The sequence below is a fragment of the Lissotriton vulgaris genome, chromosome 4_1 (assembly GCF_964263255.1).
Source record: "Lissotriton vulgaris chromosome 4_1, aLisVul1.2, whole genome shotgun sequence".
Classification (NCBI taxonomy): domain Eukaryota; kingdom Metazoa; phylum Chordata; class Amphibia; order Caudata; family Salamandridae; genus Lissotriton; species Lissotriton vulgaris.
Window position 1 is genome coordinate 759763499 of NC_141691.1, and position 19775 is coordinate 759783273.

The following is a 19775-nucleotide window of genomic DNA, read 5'->3' on the forward strand; positions in this document are numbered from 1 at the left end:
AAACATGATAAAACTGGCCTACACCTAATTACGTGCATACTTACTTATGCCCACTACCCCTCCAGGACTCTCCAGCCATTTCTGTCTTAAGCTTTTCTTTCAATCTGACTCCAGGTGAATCCCATCTCTGTGCAGTCAGCCTCAAGGCCTTGAAGTCACATGGTTCTTGGCCTTTCTCTTTTCCTTTTCCCTTGAGAGTGCCAGGTGAGAGCTTGCCTGGTGGTGTTTTGATGCTGGCTTGCGGAGGATGTGACCTAACCAGCCCCAGCAACTTTTCATGATTTCTTCATGATCAGGAAGTTGGAAAGTCTGCTGCCATAGGCCATTGTTACTGATGGTGTTTGGCCAGCAGATTTGGTAGATTTTACTCAGATAGGTGTTGATAAAGGTCTGGACTTTGTTTTTGGAAGTTTCTGCTCCATACAGAAGGACTGATATTGTATTGGTGTTAAAAAGCCTGATATTGGTTTGCAGCATTAGGTTCTTCTTTAGGTGAATGAAGGCAGCCATTGCTTTGGCAATTCTTGCCTTGACGTCAGCATCAGTCCCACCCTGCTTGTCTATGACACTGCCCAGGTAAGTGAAGGTCTCAAGCTCTTCCAGTGCATCACCTGCAACAGTGACTGGAGTTGTGCTGGCCATGGTAACCTTCAGGATCTTGGTTTTTCCCATGTGGATGTTGAGGTCACATTTTGCTGATGTGGCTGCCACTTTGTTATTCTTCTCTTGCATCTGCAAATAGGTATGGGAAATTAGGGACAGGTCGGCTGTAAAGTACAGGTTGTCGAACTGCGTCCAAGGTGGTCACTGGATCCCTTGATGTGGATGTCTTCATTATCCAGACAGTGGCCATGAGGAAGAGAAAAGGCGAGAGCAAACAACCCTGGCAGACTCCAGTCCTCTCTTCGAAGGCTACCGTGAGTTATCTTCCATGGACTATCTTGCAAGTCATTCTCTTCTGAGATTTCCTGATGATTCTTACGAGTTTATCTGGCACAGGGGTCTCTAATCTTTTCTGTTCTGAGAGCTACTTAAGACCAATGAAATGCATTGAGAGCTACTAATATTATCAGTGTTGTATAATGTCAATTTTGTTATATGTATAATAATTCAGGTAAGCAAACACTTTCTAATTTAATAAGGTAGGCTGCACACAGTTGAGCTACTCTGGGGTAGCTGGAAAGCTATAGTAGCTCACAAACTATTGGTTGGAGACCCCTGATCTGGCAAACCATAGTGGCAGAGGAGCTTCCAAAGGGTCTTTCTGCCCATGCTGGTGAATTCCTTCTCATAGTCGATGAAGTTGACATAGCAGGGGGAGTTCTATTCCATCGACTGCTCAATGATGATGCTCAGTGTTTCAATCTGGTCTGTGCATGATCTAACTTTGTGGAAGCCAGCTTGCTGGTCTCGCAACTGAATATCTGAATGGTACATTTAATTTACTTGTAAGCCCCTTGAAAAGGTACAACCTGTAATCAGGGCCTATAAATTAAATGCTACTAGGGGACCTGCAGCACTCACTGCTCAACTCACTAAAGTAACCCTTTAAAATGTGTCTCAGGCCTACCACTGCAGTCTATAGTACAGTTTTCAACTACAATTTCGACCTTGCAAAATTAACCTTCTGCCATGCCTAAAACTTCCTTTTTAACACTTATAAGTCATGACTAAGGTATGCCCTAGGATCATAGAACAGGGTGCATTGTATTTAAAAAGTAGGATGTGTACTTAAGTTTTGCCTGGCATGGCAGGGAAAAACTCCTAAAGTCATTTTCAATGTTGTAAAGCCCATCTCTCCTATGGACTAACACTGGGTTACCTTTACATATTTATTAAGTGCTAACTGTGGATTGGAAGCAGATAGTGACATGCTGTTTACACTCAAATGAATTGTTAATTAAAATCCTCTTTAATGCTGAAGTTAGATTTTAAGTTAGAATTCTGAAGATGCCACCTTCAGAAAGTTGCATTGTCTTGTCTCAACTATGTGTGCATCCTGCCAGTGTCCTGGGTCACATGACTGTGAAAGGATCTGCTTTTGGGGTTTATGTATTGCTTCTAGACAGTAACACAAAGGGGCCTTAGGTTTGGACAGGATGTGCCATCTTGGCAGGATGAGTGGAGAGGGGCTTTACACAGCCCCATGTTCACTTCAAAAGGCTTTGCCTCCTGTACACACAAAAAACATGATACCACTCCCGACCTGCTTTTTGTCACCCCCCAGATACTTTAGAGCCTTGACAGGAGAAGTGTCAGAACTTTCCAGAACCAGATATAGGGGGTAGGACAGGGAGACCACCCCCTCCACAAAGGATGGCACCAGGTATTATAATTGGACTCCAGAGTCACTCATCAGAACACTGCTGGACCTGTGGAAATTAAAGAAGAAGGACAACTCTGCTACAAGAGAAATTATGTGCTGCTTGAAGGACTGCCTTGCAGTCTGAGTAGGAAGACTGGGTCTGCTTGCCTTCATCCCAGGTTAACCAGAGTGACTACAAGGATCAGCTGGCTAACCTCCTGTGTGAGTTACAGGGATAAATCAAGCTTCAAAGGGATGCCTGCAACTACCCAGCTGACCTGCTTCAACTGGATCTGCCTGGACCTGCCTGAGCCATGCTGGCCTCTGTTGGAGTGATCCCCGAGAAGGTACTGGACCCATGGCTGGGATCAGAGTGTACTCCTCGAAGGAAGAAAAGGTGAAATATTGCAGTTTGGTTTCCTCGCAACCACCAATGGGGCCGCTCACTCCAAGACTCACCCACCAATGACGACCGCCAACAAGAAACTGGTTTGACCTGCTCTTCATGTCAACAGGCACCGATGACCGCCAACACAAGAGCAGAGCAGAACTAACTTGTTCCCTGTATCTGACCCACGCTCCATTGTGGTCAACCAGAACTTATGACTTTCCCCATATCTAGCTCAATCAGATCCACGAGTGGCGCTTTGCTCTTTAAGGTGCTATTTTCACTAAAAACGTTAAACTTGAAAATTGCTGGTTCTACTGATTGTTTTATTGGCGTTCTTGTCTCATTTTATTTATTAACGTTTACTCTGTTTTCCGAAATTGGTTTGTGATATTTCTCTTGTGTTGTGTTTTCAATGTATTACTCGTTGTGTGCTGCATAAATACTTTACACATTGCCTGTAAGTTAAGCCTGACTGTTTCATGCCAAGCTACCAAAGGGTTAAGAACAGGTTTATTTAGTGATTTTCGTGGTTCACCCTGACAAGGATTGTGGTTGTTGCCTGATTTCCTCGCAACCACCAATGGGGCCGCTCACTCCAAGACTCAGCCACCCAAGACGACAGCCAACAAGAAACTGGTTTGACCTGCTCTTCATGTCAACAGGCACCGATGACCGGCAACACAAGAACCTCACTTCACGCTACAGAAACAACAGGCCACAATGACCTCCAATGCGAAGCTATAGCAACAACAGTCTGGATGCTCAGCCTCATCCTCCTCCACAGTGAACGGAACTCTTTGCTTCAGTCTTAGAAGGTAACTTTAGAGCAGAACTAACTTGTTCCCTGTATCTGACCCACGCTCCATTGTGGTCAACCAGAACTTGTGACTTTCCCCATATCTAGCGCAATCAGATCCACGAGTGGCGCTTTGCTCTTTAAGGTGCTATTTTCACTAAAAACGTTAAACTTGAAAATTGCTGGTTTTACTGATTGTTTTATTGGCGTTCTTGTCTCATTTTATTTATTAACATTTACTCTGTTTTCCGAAATTGGTTTGTGATATTTCTCTTGTGTTGTGTTTTCAATGTATTACTCGTTGTGTGCTGCATAAATACTTTACACATTGCCTGTAAGTTAAGCCTGACTGTTTCATGCCAAGCTACCAAAGGGTTAAGAACAGGTTTATTTAGTGATTTTCGTGGTTCACCCTGACAAGGATTGTGGTTGTTGCCTGATTGCAACTTCAACCCCCATCAACCAAAAGCTCAATTTCTTACAGTTACTTTTTCAGACTTTTATGCAAATAATTAAATGATAAGCCTGTAAGCAATAACCAATGTATTTGCAACAGTGTACTTAACTCTGCAAAGCAAGCAAATTGCTTCTATGCATACCATCTCTTTATTAACTCTGTAAAATATTTGCAGTGCCTAAACGAATAGCAGCCAGATCCAAGTGTCATCTGTGGCACTGTGAAATGAGTGTGAGTGTGTCCAAGCAGGAAAGTAACCACTAGTAAGTAAAGTGATCTGGACCATTCAGTTAGTCGGTAGGCACTGGGTTTGCGTTAACTTTTTGTGCCTGAAAGTATGAAAATGGTCCCTAATGTACAGCGCATAAACTGAGTCTGAAACTGGGCCTGTTGCTGCAACTGCATTGCAGAAACCTGTCAACAGCTGCTTATGCCATGACACATTATCAGCACTTCTATAGCATATTTCTACTGTTAACATGGCCTCGTAAAACTCTCGGATCTCTAGATATGTTCTATTGAATGGTTCTCAGACGTCTCTTTGACTGAAGTGACAGTAGTCCCGTGGTAATTGAGTTAGGATGGTGGTGATCAGTGTGTGCAATGTTGTATTACTATTTGCCTATGTCTTTCTTTTTTCAGTTGTTTATTAATTTAGTGAGAGCTTTTATATAGAATGTGCAAGGTGAAGAGGCAACACAGCCCTTTACTTAGAGGAGGTTATAGAACAAGATAACACAGTCCATCACTGTACATGAAAATATCCTCCCCAGACGACATCAAGTCACTCAACGGAACCCTGTTCAAAACAATCAACTGGCTAACCACTAACGCCCTCAAAACGGAATTCCTACTCATTTCACCCTCTAAGCAAACCCCCACTGCTGTAAAATTTCTAAGTAACCTCATCGCTCTCAGCTGTACACCACACATAATTGACTCCACAAAATCACTAGAAGTGGTGCTAGATAAGAACCTTAACATGCAAGGCCACATCAGAGAATCTACCAATGGAGCGAACTTCCAAATACGCGTCCTCAGAAAACTCAATCCCTACCTTCCACAAGAGGACTTCAAATCGGTGGTGCAAGCATAGGTCATCTGCGACTAGAATATGGCAGTGCTACTTTATGCGGACTCCCAAAACTGAGCCTAGCCCCCATCAGAGCATCACTCAATGAGGCGACCAGACTCATCACTGGCTCCAAGAAAACCAACCACATCTCTCCTGACCTGAAATCACTCATCTGGCTTCCATTTGAAGCAAGGATCCACTTAAAAATTGCTGTATGACTCCTAGAGTCCTACACTTCAATACACCACTCTACCTGAAAAACAAGCTAGAACTCTCCAGCGGTAATCGGCCTATCTAGGAGCACAATCACACTGCTGCTTAAGCCAAAGAAATTAAAAAAACGAACACGAAAAACATACAATCGCACATACTCTGGCATTGCCCCGAGAATTTGGAATGCCTTACCAGCGGAAACAAGACTGATTCCCTCAACATTTTCCTTCAAAAGGGAAGTTAAGGCCCTCCTAATGTCCAAGGCGCTGATCTAGAACTTGTTCTCCTCCTGCCTCGGTTCCGGTTTAGCTGCTTTTGCTACGAACTGGCATCTTTTATGACCCACGGTGCCCTCCAATATAGCATTGAGTTACTGTTGCAAATTGCCTTTCCAGTTCCTATGTATTTAGTTTTGGTCACTAAGTTCCTATTGCAAATTGCTTTGCTGTTCCTGTTGTATGTGGTTTGGCTTTTCCCTCCTCCCGCCCACAGAAATTTGCCTTGTCTTCCTCAACCCATATGTAAAGCACTCTGATACCCGTCTGGGTCATGTTCGTGCTATGCAAAACTTTTAAATAAATAAATCACTGTACAGTATACTCATGGATTATCTGTACATAAATGATTATAAAACAAATAGCACCCAATGTTTGTGAGTAAAATGACCAGACTGGTACTAAATTTGTTTGTATATATTTCAAATATTTACAAATATATATAGATCAGTCAGTTGTGCTAGTGAATCTTCAGTCTGGTCTTAGTAAGATGCTATGTTGGCTACTTGGAAAACGGTTGTTCAAAACGAGGCAAGTGCTCTTGATGTGGCAACGCTATGTCAGTATATGGCTTTACAGCTTAGTTGTTCACATGATCATGTCAAGCATTCGGTCTTAAGTGTTCTATCATGGCAAGTAAATGTATGTGATTAGACTTTTCTAAGGTATTCTATTGCCATTAAGGGTGGTGGTTAAGTGAGGTGATTTGTTGCTGGAATTGCTTCCCCACCTCAAGGCTTCGGGTACTGTTTTGAGAGCGTGCCATGAGGACGTTCTAACATGTTATGTTGGAGTGAAGAAAATATGTAGGTGCCCTGACTGTCAGTTTTGCCCTGCTGCTGCTTTACAAGTGTGACGGAAAACGTGTTCATATGCAGCATGGCAGATACAAAAAATCATGCAGCAGTGACTGATGGACATATATTTATATGTAAACTGGAGCAATTACAACAGCTTCCAAACAAAACATTAACCTTAATATACATCCCAAAACTCCTGAACAGATTTACCTGCGGCAAACTTACAGTCCCTTCAGAGGAGCTGCGGTGATGGGGCTCCTTTGAAGGGAAAAAAATCTCTGGCAAGCAGAGATCTCAAAATGTGGCGGGTTCTAGTCCTCCAAGGCAGAAAAGTACATCCCTCTGCTGACCAAGCGAAATGGAGTACAGCCTGCCAAGGACTAATAGAGCCCATAAGTGGGATTTGTTGTTTTGCTGTAGGAATGGACACTGAAAGACTAAGTAAGATAAATAGAGCCTCATTACGACCCCGGTCGGACCAGCTTCCGCAGTCCTGTCAGAGGTGGTTGGACCACCGAAAGCCTCATCGGAAGATTTGGGTGCATGCTCACCTCAATCCTCTACTCTCCTGCAGTCTCCACTGTGGGTCCACTGTGGGTCCCTTCCTCGAGGTCCCCCCTACACCTGGGCAGCTGAACCCCAATGACTACGATCCTGTTGGCCCCGGAATCCAAGTGAGTCCTTCTATGGTATGTATCCCCATTGACTGGACTGTGCACATTCAGCCACACTCCAGCAATAGGGTACGTGGTGCACAAGGGATATACCCACATGTCATGCATGTCGGTACAATTCACATGTTTTCTGTGAGTTATGTACACATTTACAGCAACATATTCGGGCATATGTGCTCCACCGTAGCTGCGACTTCCGTGGTAGAAGCAGGTGCATCATAATATGAAGGGGTGAAACTCCCAGCCTTGGTGGTCAGAAAGGGCTCGCAGAGACGGTGATCGGATGGTCGGTGCGACCAGCATCATAATGAGGCCCATAGTTTTTTTGTTTCCTGCATCTGTGTTTCTGGGTTCCTATACTGTTGGACTTGGCCCTCTCTGCAAGATCACCCCCAATCGTTTTTCCTTCACCCCTCCTGTTTTCTGAACTGTTGGCTTATAGGACTGTGTGCACTTTACCACTGCTAACCAGTGTTAAAGTGCCTGTGCCCCCTCCATCCCTAAAAAACAGTAAAATTAAGTGTGTTGTTTTTCTTGTGCTGTGTTGTCACTTTATTCCTGTGTACGTTCTGCATAAATGCTTTACACATTGCCTCTAAGTTAAGCCTGACTGCGTTTGTGCTGAGCTACCAGAGAGTTATGCACAGGTTAATTTAGTGAATTTTTGTGTTTCACCCTGCAAGGATTGTGGCTGTTGCTTGAGTAGGGTTTCTCCCACCTCAACCAACAGGTCCTAATTCTCAGACAGAAATAGACCTTATGTATAACATTTTATTAAGGTATGAATCTAAGGCAGAGTTAGAAATTCAATAGTGTGTGACTGGTGCAGTGTGTATAGAAATTGGCAGATGTAATGAGTCTGGTGGTCTCTATGTGCCTTCTTTATTGATTTACACATTTCTACACATATACTATGTAATCATGGTGTGATAACAAGAACAGGCAGGGAGACTAGGGACAAGGTTATATGTAGGGCAAAACTCTGGAGATTATTTTCACCTGATAAATACCACAGCCTGGGATAAGGTATTTACCAGATGTAGTATTACCATCTATTAATGTTTTCTGCCCTGGAAAGAAGTCATAATAAGCATCTACAATGTTTCTCGCGCCAACCTTTTCATGCTTTAATAATTTTACTGGCATTTGCCCACCGGATATTTTAACAGGCTTTCCTGTCAAAATATTTCAGGGGAAAAGTGCTAGGGTATAATAATTCCTACAGTAATCATAACTCTGAGTCCTGTGTGTACTCCTGTTGGAGAAGGGATCAGGTTTTACATCCTGACTTGTAATCAGGTTCTAAGTAGAGTCTATAATGTTTCAGCAGGGGATGGTGAGGCTAAGTGGCCACATGCAATCTTGCAACAACTAAACATTAAATAAGATATCATAATCATCACAGTATGACCCTGATGAGCGATTAGCAGCATATTTCGAAGCCCGATAGAAAACCAGCATTAACACTGTTACTACCATTCATTTCCATAATCTCACGACATCGAAAAGCAAAAATTTCCAGAAGGTATGCAGTACTACCATCACATCAACTTCTAATTTTCACAATTACTGGAATTTTGCAGAGAAAACGTTTATTTTTTACTTATTTGTGTACTGCCGCATTACTAGCGGAGTGATAGTGACACCCAGTTTATTGTGCTGCAAAACCAGTCGCCTTTCCCATTGTTTGTTTGGTGTGGTGCAGTTCATCCTACATGTGTCAACAAGTTCAGAGGTCGAAAGGCGAAAAATGTTAGGTGCCTACTCCATCTCCCACCAGAGGATGCTGCACACAATATCTGTTTTGGGCAGAACAGTTGGTTAGAAGAAATTTGGGCCAGGTGTACAAGAAACTTACTCTGCAAACAAACCCTTGTAGTTATAGACCGGTTTGCAAAATATGGAATCGGACTGAGTCAAATCTGACGTGCCTAATTAATATTCATTGGGTATTTTGCAAATTGCAACTCAATCGATTGATCACAATCAGAGGGATGGTGGTCTGTGAGGGTCAGCAGACCACCCTCTCTGTGATTGCTTTTAAATAAAGAAAACTTGTTTTTTAAAAGCGACCTTTCTTGAAATGAAACGGGTTCTTCTTTAAAACAACAACAAAAACAGTTTTCTTTTCTAAAATGTTTTACTGAGAATTGGCAATAGTCGATGGACCACAGCCTACTGCTCCAGAAATATTTTTTAGAATTCACATAGTGTAAAGGGCTTATAAGAAACCCTTTTCCGATGGGTTACTACACCAGCGTCAGTAACTTTGCAATGGTTTGCTACTGGAATTCGGTTGCAAGCCATAGAGACATCTTAAGTATTTGGATGAGATACATAAAGCAAGCCCTTTTCAATAACTGAGTTGGTATCCAGTGGCAAATCCACTCAAGTATTGGCTTTATTACGAAAATAGGCTTTGAGCATTGCTAGAAAAGGTTTGGAGGTTGCAAATTTCAAAGTTTAAGAATACAAAAATGTTTCATGCATCTGGTCTCATATTTTCTTTCTGACTGCTGCTCATCATAATTAAACTTGGGTTTGCAATGTATACACATCATTTGATGTATGTTACAACCGCAACTTTTAACACGAAATACCATTACTTTCTACTGTGGAATGAAATAATACTAGAGAGTAATACAATTGTCTCCATAATCGGTATTCATAACGTGTGAAATTTCCCTATTGGCTTTCCTACCTCTTCCGACAATAATAAATATCAGTATCTTTTAACTTCTAAAAAATTAGTACTCATCTTACTTCCAGAAAAACCCTTAAAATCTGGCTACTTAATCATTTCAGCTTCAGAAAAACACTCGGGGTGAAACTATTTTCGAAATAAAGCCCTCCCCTTCTTCCAACTTGTCGTGACATCTTTATGACTTGTGCAATCAAATCTATACACATCCTATATACATACATTACATCCTCCCACATGCAGGCTGAGTTCTATAACTCTGCACAATGGCGAGAGCCCTGGGATGCGAAAGGAGAACACTGTTACTTAAATACCAGTATTTTACCTGAGATTCGTCGGATGCAGATGCTGTCCTCTTCCTCTTACTGCATACCACAGTCCAGAACATGCGCCACAGGAACGAGGCTATGACGCAGAAGCTCCCTGCAATCCAGACATCTTTCCTTACGAAAGAGAGATCCATGTTGTCACACCTGCTTTGGTCTCCCGTTTGACAAGCAGCACCCCTGGGCCCTCCGCCGGGCTGCAACGTACCTAGCAGCAGCAGGCACAGGCCCCCCTGCCAGCTGCACCAGGCACAGGTCCACCTGCCAGCTGCACCCAGCGAGGCAGAGAAGCCCACTGCCTGCACCTATAAGGGAAGAAGCCCGTCGGGCCGCTTGACAGGCGTGAAGCAGCTGCCCGCGCGGTCAGGCGACTGAGGCAATGCTTGAGAGGGATAATTTACTCTGACACTCAAGCACTTGTCAAATGTGCAAAATGTCCAGGCTGCACCAACAGTAGTGGAGGCTCATGTTGCCTGTCGCTTGTTTCTTCTTGGAGGAGTAGACAAGATGGCGGCAGGTAAGTTAAGGGGAAGTTCAGAAGAGGCCCTCATTGACATTTCACAAATCCCTCCGCCTCTATTTTACCCTTCCCCTTTACAGGCCTTCGGGCATGCAATTCATTCACCAGCAATGCCTGCTAGTAAGAGCATCAGATTGCAAGGTCGGTGACATGGCCAGTGTGTCATGGGTCCTGCCAATGCACCTGCTGCACCAGTGGAAGCTTCACCCTTGTGCTTGGCTACACAATGTGGCCCTAAATGATGAAACTAAATTAATGGCTGTTTTGACATGAGCAGTTTTGTGATTACTAAAATATTCACCAATATTCTATGCCTCTTTTTAAGACTTGACTTTCTGTGGTCTTATACTTTTCCTTGCTGTACACTCCTTAAACTGCTTCAAATGCCCTGATTTTTAGTTCTGATCTCTGTGTAAACAGGAATGTGTACAGGGATTGCAAAATGGCAGACAAATTTACAAACCATACATAATTAGGTGTAGTAGATTATGCCTATTAGTGGTATGCCCCTTTTCAGGACCAATACTTGAAATATGTAGTTTTTAACTTCACCAGGTATTTACCACACCTGTGGTATCAATATTATCTATTTCAGTAAATTACATGACCCCCATTGCTGTCTTTGACAAATAACAGATCTAAAACCCCTGAAAACAAGTGATTGCCAAGGATCACTCACTTTTTAGCAAGTGGGTAAGTCAGTATTAGAACTCAGGTATTCTGTTATATCATGTTATGTTTTGCAGATTTGTACAGCATATTATCACCCGGGAAGGTATCCTGGTGCTGACCAGGTGTGAGTCTAGTCAAATCTAGAGCCTAGTGGAACTACTCTAAAGATCTTCAGCTTCTTGCACAATTCAAGAAATGAGTAAGAGGCAGGTTGTGCCACGCTTTAGAAGCGATATAGGAGAAGGCTCAACCACCGGATTTGGTTTTCTGTATGCGCGGTATGGGTGTAAGGAGGAGTCCGGATGAGTGAAGGTGTCTGGAATGTTTGTGAAAGCAGATGTGATTAATGAGGAAAGCTGGGGCAGTGTTATGTAGTGCCTTGAAATTGTGGGTGAGGAGTTTGAATTTTACATATTTGTATATTGGAAGCCAGTTGAGCTCCTTCAGTTGTGGTGTGATGTGACTGCAGCATGGTTGGTTGAGAATGATGCAGGTCGTGATCCCATAGTCCGGCTTGCTTGTGACAAGGGTGTGCATGGCACTTCTCTGGGTGCTAATTTAGAGCCATTAGAAAATCTTTGTTAGCATTTTTAGGTTTGGAAGCATGATGTAGTGCTGGCATTGACTAGGGCAGTCATGTCAAGTTTGCTGTCGATCCAAAGGTACTTGGGGTGGGTGGTGGGAGTTGGTGTCATTCTTAGCTCTATTGGCCACCAAGGTGAGTGCCACAATGAACTGTTCTTCTCGAAAATCACAGTTTCGGTCTTGTTGGTGTTCAGCCTCAGACAGTGGTCAATTTCAGTCATGAAAGTATTGAACTTGATCCAGTTACAGAGCGTAATGTCAAGAGGGAGAGAAGGAGTTGCTTGTCGTTAGCGTAGGAGAGGATGTTGTTGTGAGAGTGAAGATGCTGGCTAGAAGGATCATGTATGCGTTGAAGAGGGGCAGATTTAGGGAGGATCCTTGCAGAACTCTGCAGATGAGGCCGCAGGCGCCCGAGGTGTATGGTACCAAGCTTACTGACTGTGTCTTTGCAGTCAGGTAGAAACAATATCCATCTGAGTGCTTGTCCTTGGATTCCAATGTAGTGCTAGCCATTGGATGAGGTTGAAGTGGGAGACAGTGTCAGACACTGCTGAGAGGTCCAGGAGAAGGAGGGCTGCTGTGTCTTCTCCGGCCATAGTCATGCAAATGACATCCATTGAGGCGATGAGGGCAGTTTTCATGCTGTGATTGGGCCTGAAAGACTGAGTAGTGTTGAGGAGTTGGTGGTCATTGAGCTATTTGGTGAGGCATCTTCTGATGATTGTTAGACCTAATAGCCTTAGGGTGGTCTTACCCCAACCTTTTCTGCCTTCCTCCATTTTTCTATATTTGTTTTTGCTGTCGTTAGGACTCTGCATACATTCCCACTGCTAACCAGTGCTAAAGTGAGACTGTGCTCTCTCCCCTAAAAATGGTAACATTGGCCCATACCCAATTGGCATATTTAATTTACTTGGCTTGCATTTTGAGTCTCAACAAAAGCACAGCTTGAAAAACAACAAAATAAAAAATATATATATTTTCTGAATACGATGATCTTTGAGCTAAAGAATGTACTCTGTCTTTATGCATTGTACTTTTGAGAATTAAGGTACTCCATCATGTATTGCAAAACAAGCACTCCAAAGCAGGCGTGGCCTGTGCAGGTAAGAGCGTGGGGAGGCGGGTGGAGAAGGGGGTGGGGTTGGGAGGGTTTCGTCATAGGACAAAACCATAGTTTTCTTTTTTTACATTTATTTCCCTCGTAGTCATATGTCGACTCCCTCCCACCCCACTGCTCTTACATGCACGGGACGTGCCTGCTCCTAAGGAGGCAGAAAAATACACTAAATAACAGCATGAGATAAGAGACAACTTTTCCGCTAGGTGGAGGCAAAGCCCTCTCAGGGTATATTTTACAGCATCCATAACAATAGATCTTCTTGACAGCGGCACTGTCATGCCAGATCAAATAATGAAATAGGACCTCACTAATAGAAATCAGTCTCTGACATCAGATTCTAGTAGAAGATGGTTAGAAAACTGAGGACTGAATAGCTATTTTTAACATCTTATAATGAAAGCAGTTGGTCACTCTGCTGAGGACGGAGCTGTAGGGGTGCTAGTCAATGGGATCATGTGTTGCGGGATGGGTTTATGATAACCGTTGGTGGCTTTCCCCAGGAACAGAGTGGGCTAGATTCACCATCCCCAGTGTAAAATATGCTCTCAAAAGAAGAAAATGTAATCTGAATTGTGTATAGAAAGGAAACCACTTTACGTAGGATAAAACGTTTGCAGGGTTGGCTGGATCGATGCCCATGTAAGTATGGGGCAAAGATAGCATAAGGAGGTTTTGAGGAGTGTTGGAAATGTCATGGTGTACCCGGGTTTTTTTTTGCCTTGACTGGTTTTGCTGGCTGTAGGATTCCATGCACTTTACCCCTGCTAACCAGTGATAAAGTGTTTGTGCTCTTCCTTTTAACATGTTGAAATTGGCATCCCCTGATTGGCATATTTAACTTACCTATTATATGGTCCGACAGTGTACCCAGGACCTGTAAGGTAAGTGTCACAAGTGGACTGCAGCTCTCATTGAGCCATCCACTATAGGGGCAATGCAAAAATGACTGCAAGCCTGCCACCAGTACCCAGGTTTTGCAGGTTTAAACTGCGAATTTTACTTGTCAAAATAACCCTTTTGATGACAGGCCTAAACACTCCTTTTAAATATGAATACGTCACCCCTGAGTTGGCTGTACGTGCCCATAAAACAAGGTGCATGGTTTTTAAAAGCGGGACATGAAAAGGGTTAATGTCATTACAGTGAAAATGCCCTTAGAGCTATTTTCACTAAAGCAGGAGTAGCTGTTCCATTCGAAAGAATTGGTATACAATATTAAATGCAATATTTGCTTCCTCCACTTAAGAAGCAGCTACAAAGTTCATATTTGGACTTTAAAGAATATTTATTGCAAGCCCAATCCTTTGGTAAAGTCGGATTTGAAATAAAAATTTTAGCACAGTTATTTTTAAAAAATTGCCTTTTACCTGCCAAAAGCCTTAATGAGCCCATTTATATCAGCTTCCAACTGTCACCAAGGAGTTGGATGGCACCCTTAATGAGGTGTGAACTCACTCCCAGAGCTGAGAGTGAGTGTGGGAATGTATTCTGTTGCTCTGGCTGGCTGACTGACCATCTGGCTGTGCCTAGGAACTTAATGAACTTCAAATGTGCCTACCTCATTGCAGGCAGATGTAGGTAACACCTGGGCTTGCCCCTTTTTTGCCCCCCTAGCTTGTTAGGTAACAGGCACAATGGGACAAGAGCAGTTCATCAACCTGGTCTGGAGTGACCACAGAGGAGTGGTTGCTCATTTCACTGGCCACACCTCTTGGATGGGGAAAGAAGGTCTGCTCAGGGGAAAAAAAGGTTTGGCAATGTTGATTTATTGCAAGGAGGAGCACCCTGGGATCCTTTGCAGTAAAACACAGAGGAAGTGCTGCAAATGTTGATCACCCCTGGGATCTTTTACCCAATTGGTTAGGAAATGGGCAGGAGTTTCCCTCATCCAGAGGTTACTACTGGGCAAAAAGGTGGCACCCATAATAAATGTATTGGCATTTATATAGCGCACTACTTACCCGTAGGGTCCCAAGGCGCTTCGACCGCTGCGAAACCCTTCCTGGCTTCCCTGAGAGATGGTCCCTTAATGGGTATCTCCAGGGTGAGACCAGGCATCCCCGGCGGTCTGGTGGGGCCGTTAGTGAAGATGAGGCAAGCTAATGCCCAGAGTTGCCGAGTGTGATCGCTGATCAGAGTGGGCACCGAGGCGAGAGAATTATCGAGTCCGCTGACCCTGGTTCAGAAACCTGCCGCGCCGGGAATCGAACCCTGGTCCCGGCCGTCCTCTGCTCTCGGGTCTGCCGCCTCTAACCAGTGAGCCACACTACACACTAATACCCTCCTCAGATCACTTCTGGACCTGTAGAGGAACACAAGAGGACTGAACCTGATGTCAGTGACCTGAAAAGAGCTTTGATGACTGGACCTGCTCTCCCTCTTGTACTCAGGACAAAGAAGTGTATTCCAAACATCATAAGGCTGACTTTCTGATTGGGCTAAAGGAACACAACACGCTTCAAGAGGCCTTCTCCTGTATTTCCACCTGACCAGTTCCAGCTGGATGTGTCCTGAACCCTGCTGCTGGTCTCTGCTGTAGAGAGACTTGATCCTCCCTCCCCCAAGTGCTGTCTCCTAGGTCCCAGATCATTGGCTGATGTCAAAGTTTTCTTCACCAAACTAATTCTGAAACTTTGGACTTATAGAGATTTTGCCACCCTTTGCTCAGAGAACCGACAGGACACCGAGACAAAGCTGCCAAGCCAACCCAATGAAGGTGCGTCATCCCTGGGCCAAAGATTCAGGTTGCTACCACAATGTTCTTTTCTGCAGCACCTAATCTGATTCAGCAGGATTTTGCGGCCTTCTTTGGCTGCAGCATGCATACAGGCATCCAAAAAAGTGACTAAGTGAGAAGTTAGAAATCTTTACTGGGTGAAGATACGAAAAGTGTCTGGCCAGCAAGAGTCCTTCTCTGGGCATGAAATTGAAAATTCTCCCACTTGGAACTTTCCCTTCAAAAGTCAATGGCTTTTCCAAGGTCTTGTCCAGCGGCTATCCGATGACATAGAGACCTAATTTGGCTGCCTTGCCTCGCTGAGAATTTTTGACCAACAACCAGAGACTAAGTCTGAAGGTTAGATTCTTCACCAGGACGAACCCGGTCCATGTACCCATCCCTTAATCTTACACTTCTCCCGGTCAAGCACTACCAGATGACCAGCGTTGTCACTTAATACTTTTTGGTGCTATTTTGAACCTTAAATTAAAAAATAAATCATAACTTCTGACCTACATATTGGATATTTGTTGATCTGGTGACATTTTATTTACTAAACTTTACCCTATTTTCCTAAATTGGTCTGGGATTTTTCTTGTGTTACGTTACAACTTTATTTTCTTTTGAATACTGCATTATTCTTTACACATTGCATCTAAGTAATGCCTGTCTGCTCTAGGCTATAACTAACAGAGGGTGAGCTGGGGTTAATATGGTAACTTTGGTGGTTCACCCTGCCAAGGTTTGTGGTTATTATTTAAGGTGGGTATTCACCTTCCTCAACTAATAACCCAATTTCTCAAAAGGGGCCATTCAGGATATTTTTTCAAGGGCCTTAGGATGATGAGATGGCAGGAAATTTATCATTTTACCTTTCAAGCTTCTTTGAATAAACTTTTGGGGGAGCTTACTCCTACACACAACCTGTCATGACCTTAGGGGCAGTCATTGAAATATTGAATCAGGCAGAAGGATTTTTCAGCGGCATACTTAAGCACCAACCACACAGTGGGACTAATACACCAATACAAGACAGGGGTAAAACAGACCAAGCATTCAGGACACTGTTAAAAGAGCAACATCATATCTTTTCAACTTATTTGCAATGAATGCAGAAAGCCTGATTGACATGGAAAAGTCTGTCAAATGGGTGCTTGGAGTGAGGTGCAATGTGTGTAAGTAGGGGCCACTTCCTGAAGATCTTGTTGGCCAGTGCAAGGTCCGCTTAGGTGATCCATTAATGGTTCGATTTTTGCTAAGTGGAGAGGTGGTGGAACAGAGTGTGCAGGTTTACTAAAGGGCTTTTATGACGTTATCCCAGGACTTTACGTTTAGGGGATTTATAGAGCGCAACAGCTACTCATAGAGTTTCTCAGCACTATAGTAGGCACAAATCCTTGAAGTCATGGAATTAAAATGCAGGGCTGAAATGCCACAATAATTAGCAATCTTTTAAAGACAGAAATATCCTCAGCAAGCCGCACCTGCTGTGGGAGAGTGTTCCAGTGCTTGCCAGCAAGGTGAGAATAGGAGCTACCACCACCTCGTTTCCTTCTAAACTTAAGGATCATCACCCGAAGAGATTTAGAAGAGCGGAGAGGTCTCGGTGGTAGATAGGGAATGGTCCTCTTGGATATGAATTGGGGACCAGATTGAGTCATTGAGTCGTAATGAGTCCTTTGAACCTCTCCCGCTCTTTGATAGAGAACTAATGGGCAGCTTTAACAGAAGACCCACCACAGCATTCTGTACCAGCTGCATCTTTTGAGAAGATAGGCAGGCTGGTATCCCAAAAAAAAGGGAAATGGTGTAACCCAGCGTAGAAGTGATCACTGCCTAAATCACTGTTTTCTGCCGCGGGGTCCGAAGAAGATAGAGGAACTTTTTTTGATTCTTTAGACGTCCGAAACAGCCACCAACAGCACTCGCTCTCTGGGGGGCAAAGGTGGCTGCACTGTCAAACTTCACTCCCAGGTTACATGCCAGCGAGGCAGGGGCCGGTGGAGGCGGAACCTCATTGGCCCATATGTTATTATCCCAGAACAGTGGAGGGATCCCTAAAAGCAGTATTTCGGTCTTGCTGACATTGCACTGAAAGTTGCTACTGTGCATCCAGTGACACACCGCCGCAATGCAAGCCTTAAAATTGCTCCATGCATTGGGGTCTTTTTATCAAGTGTGAGGAGCAGTTGAGTATCGTCGGCATAAGAAACGCCAAACGATCCAACTAGAGAAGCCAATGGAGCCATATCAACATTAAACATTGTAGGACTCAATAATGAAACGTGAGGTACCCCCAGAGCCCAACAGCTTTGGTTCAGAGGTGAGCGGCTCCATCCACACATATTGGATCCGGTCTGTGGCAAAGTATTCATCCAGGTCAGTGTTGGGTCGCTCACACCTATGTCCCCAAGATGCTGTAGTAGTAGTAGTAGAGGGTGTTAGACTCAAATTCTGCAGAGATCAACAAGCACAATAGAAGACAGAAGGACCAACAGTAAAGATTAAATGGCTGATTCTCTGGTCACAGAACCAGAAAGGTCTGAATTTTAACCTTGCTAATTGTGTTTGTTAACATGGAGATTCTTCAACTATAATGAAATTCCCTGAATTGCAAATTTAGTATTAGGGACAGATGTATAGGCATTTCTCAGTGTTCATACCTAATCCTAACTGTAAATGTGAGTAAATGCCTATAAAGTCATAGGTTTGTGGTTATTCACATACAATTTAAAGCTATTTACCACCCCGTAAATGAGTGAAAAATGTAGTCCAGTTAAGAACAGTTTCCTTTATTTTATGGGGACGTGGGTGTAGGGAGCAAATGCATAATTACACTAAATATATGAATGTGAAATTTTCCATATGGTGGAAATTCCACATGCATATATTTTAGTGACCTATTTCTGGAAAACTGCAGTTGCAAGACCTGGGGGAACGCTGGGTGGGAGGAAATTTGTGGATCGACGTAGATTCCAGAAATTTGAGAAAAAAAGTGATTTTTTCAGCTAAATTTGAGGTTTGCAGGGGATTCTTCGTAGGAAAACATTAGGGGACCCATGCAAGCCATACCTCGCTGGACTTCCCCGGGTTTCTAGTTTTCAGAAGTGTGTGGGTTTGGTAGGCTTCCCTAGATGGCCGACGAGCCCGGGGTCAAAAACTCAAGGTTGTTTTGTGATAGGTAATTTTGATGTTGCCTCAATATGTTTTGGGCCCTTGCCTGCCGCAGATACTTGACCCACCCACCCGGGTGAGGTATAATTTTTATCGAGAGACCTGGGGGAATGCTGGGTGGGAGGAAATGTGTGGATCTACGTAGATTCCAGAATTTTCCCACACAGAAATTTGAGAAAAAAGTAGTTTTTTTCAGCTAAATTTGATGTTTGCACAGGATTGTGGGTAGGAAAACGTTAGGGGACTCAGGCAAGCCGCACCTCGCTGGACTCCCCTGGGTGTCTAGTTTTCAGAAATGTGTAGGTTTCCCTAGATGGCCGCCGAGCCCGGGGCCAAAAACTCATGGGACCCCTCTTGCAAAACAAGGTTGTTTCGTGATAGGTAATTCTGATGTCGCCTCTATAGGTTTTGGGCCCTTGACTGTCACGGGTACTTGACCTACCCACGCGGGTGAGGTATCATCGACAGACCTAGGGGAATGCTGGGTGGGAGGAAATTTGTGGATCTACGTAGATTCCAGAACTTTTCCACACAGAAATTTGAGAAAAAAGTGGGGGGTTTTCAGCAAAATTTGAGGTTTGCACAGGATTATGGATAGGAAAAAAAATTGCTTTTTCTCAAATATCTGTGTGGGAAAGTTCTGGAATTTATGTGGGTCCACAAATTTCCTTCCAGCCAGCGTTCCCCCAGGTCTCCTGATAAAAATGATACCTCACTCACGTGGGTGGTTCAAGGACCCGCTACAGGCAAGAGCCCAAAACCTATTGAGGCGATATCAAAATTATCTATCACAAAACAACCTGGTTTTGCAAGGGGGTCCCATGAGTTTTTGGCCCCGCGCTCGGCGGCCATCTTTGGAAACTTTGCCTACCCACACAAGTGAGGCACCATTTTCATCGGGAGACTGGAGGGGGGGGGGGGGGTGGCGCTAGGTGTAAGGAAGTTTGTGGATCCACAGAGATTCCAGAA

The 19775-nt window shown here is 43.9% G+C and overlaps 1 protein-coding gene across 4 annotated transcripts in view; it reads right to left on the reverse strand.

Moving 5' to 3' along the window:
- MYLK4 (myosin light chain kinase family member 4) overlaps positions 1-19775 on the reverse strand; it is a 997611-nt gene that overhangs the window by 713162 nt on the left and 264674 nt on the right. For 2 of the 4 annotated variants that reach the window (XM_086965068.1, XM_086965067.1), the window contains exon 1: positions 10013-10302. The exons of the other annotated variants lie outside the window; for them this stretch is intronic. In XM_086965068.1, the coding sequence (XP_086821194.1) occupies positions 10013-10150 (138 nt within the window). In that variant the 5' untranslated portion in view covers positions 10151-10302. Of the gene's footprint in view, positions 1-10012; positions 10303-19775 lie in introns of those variants that run through there. 4 annotated transcript variants of the gene reach the window in all.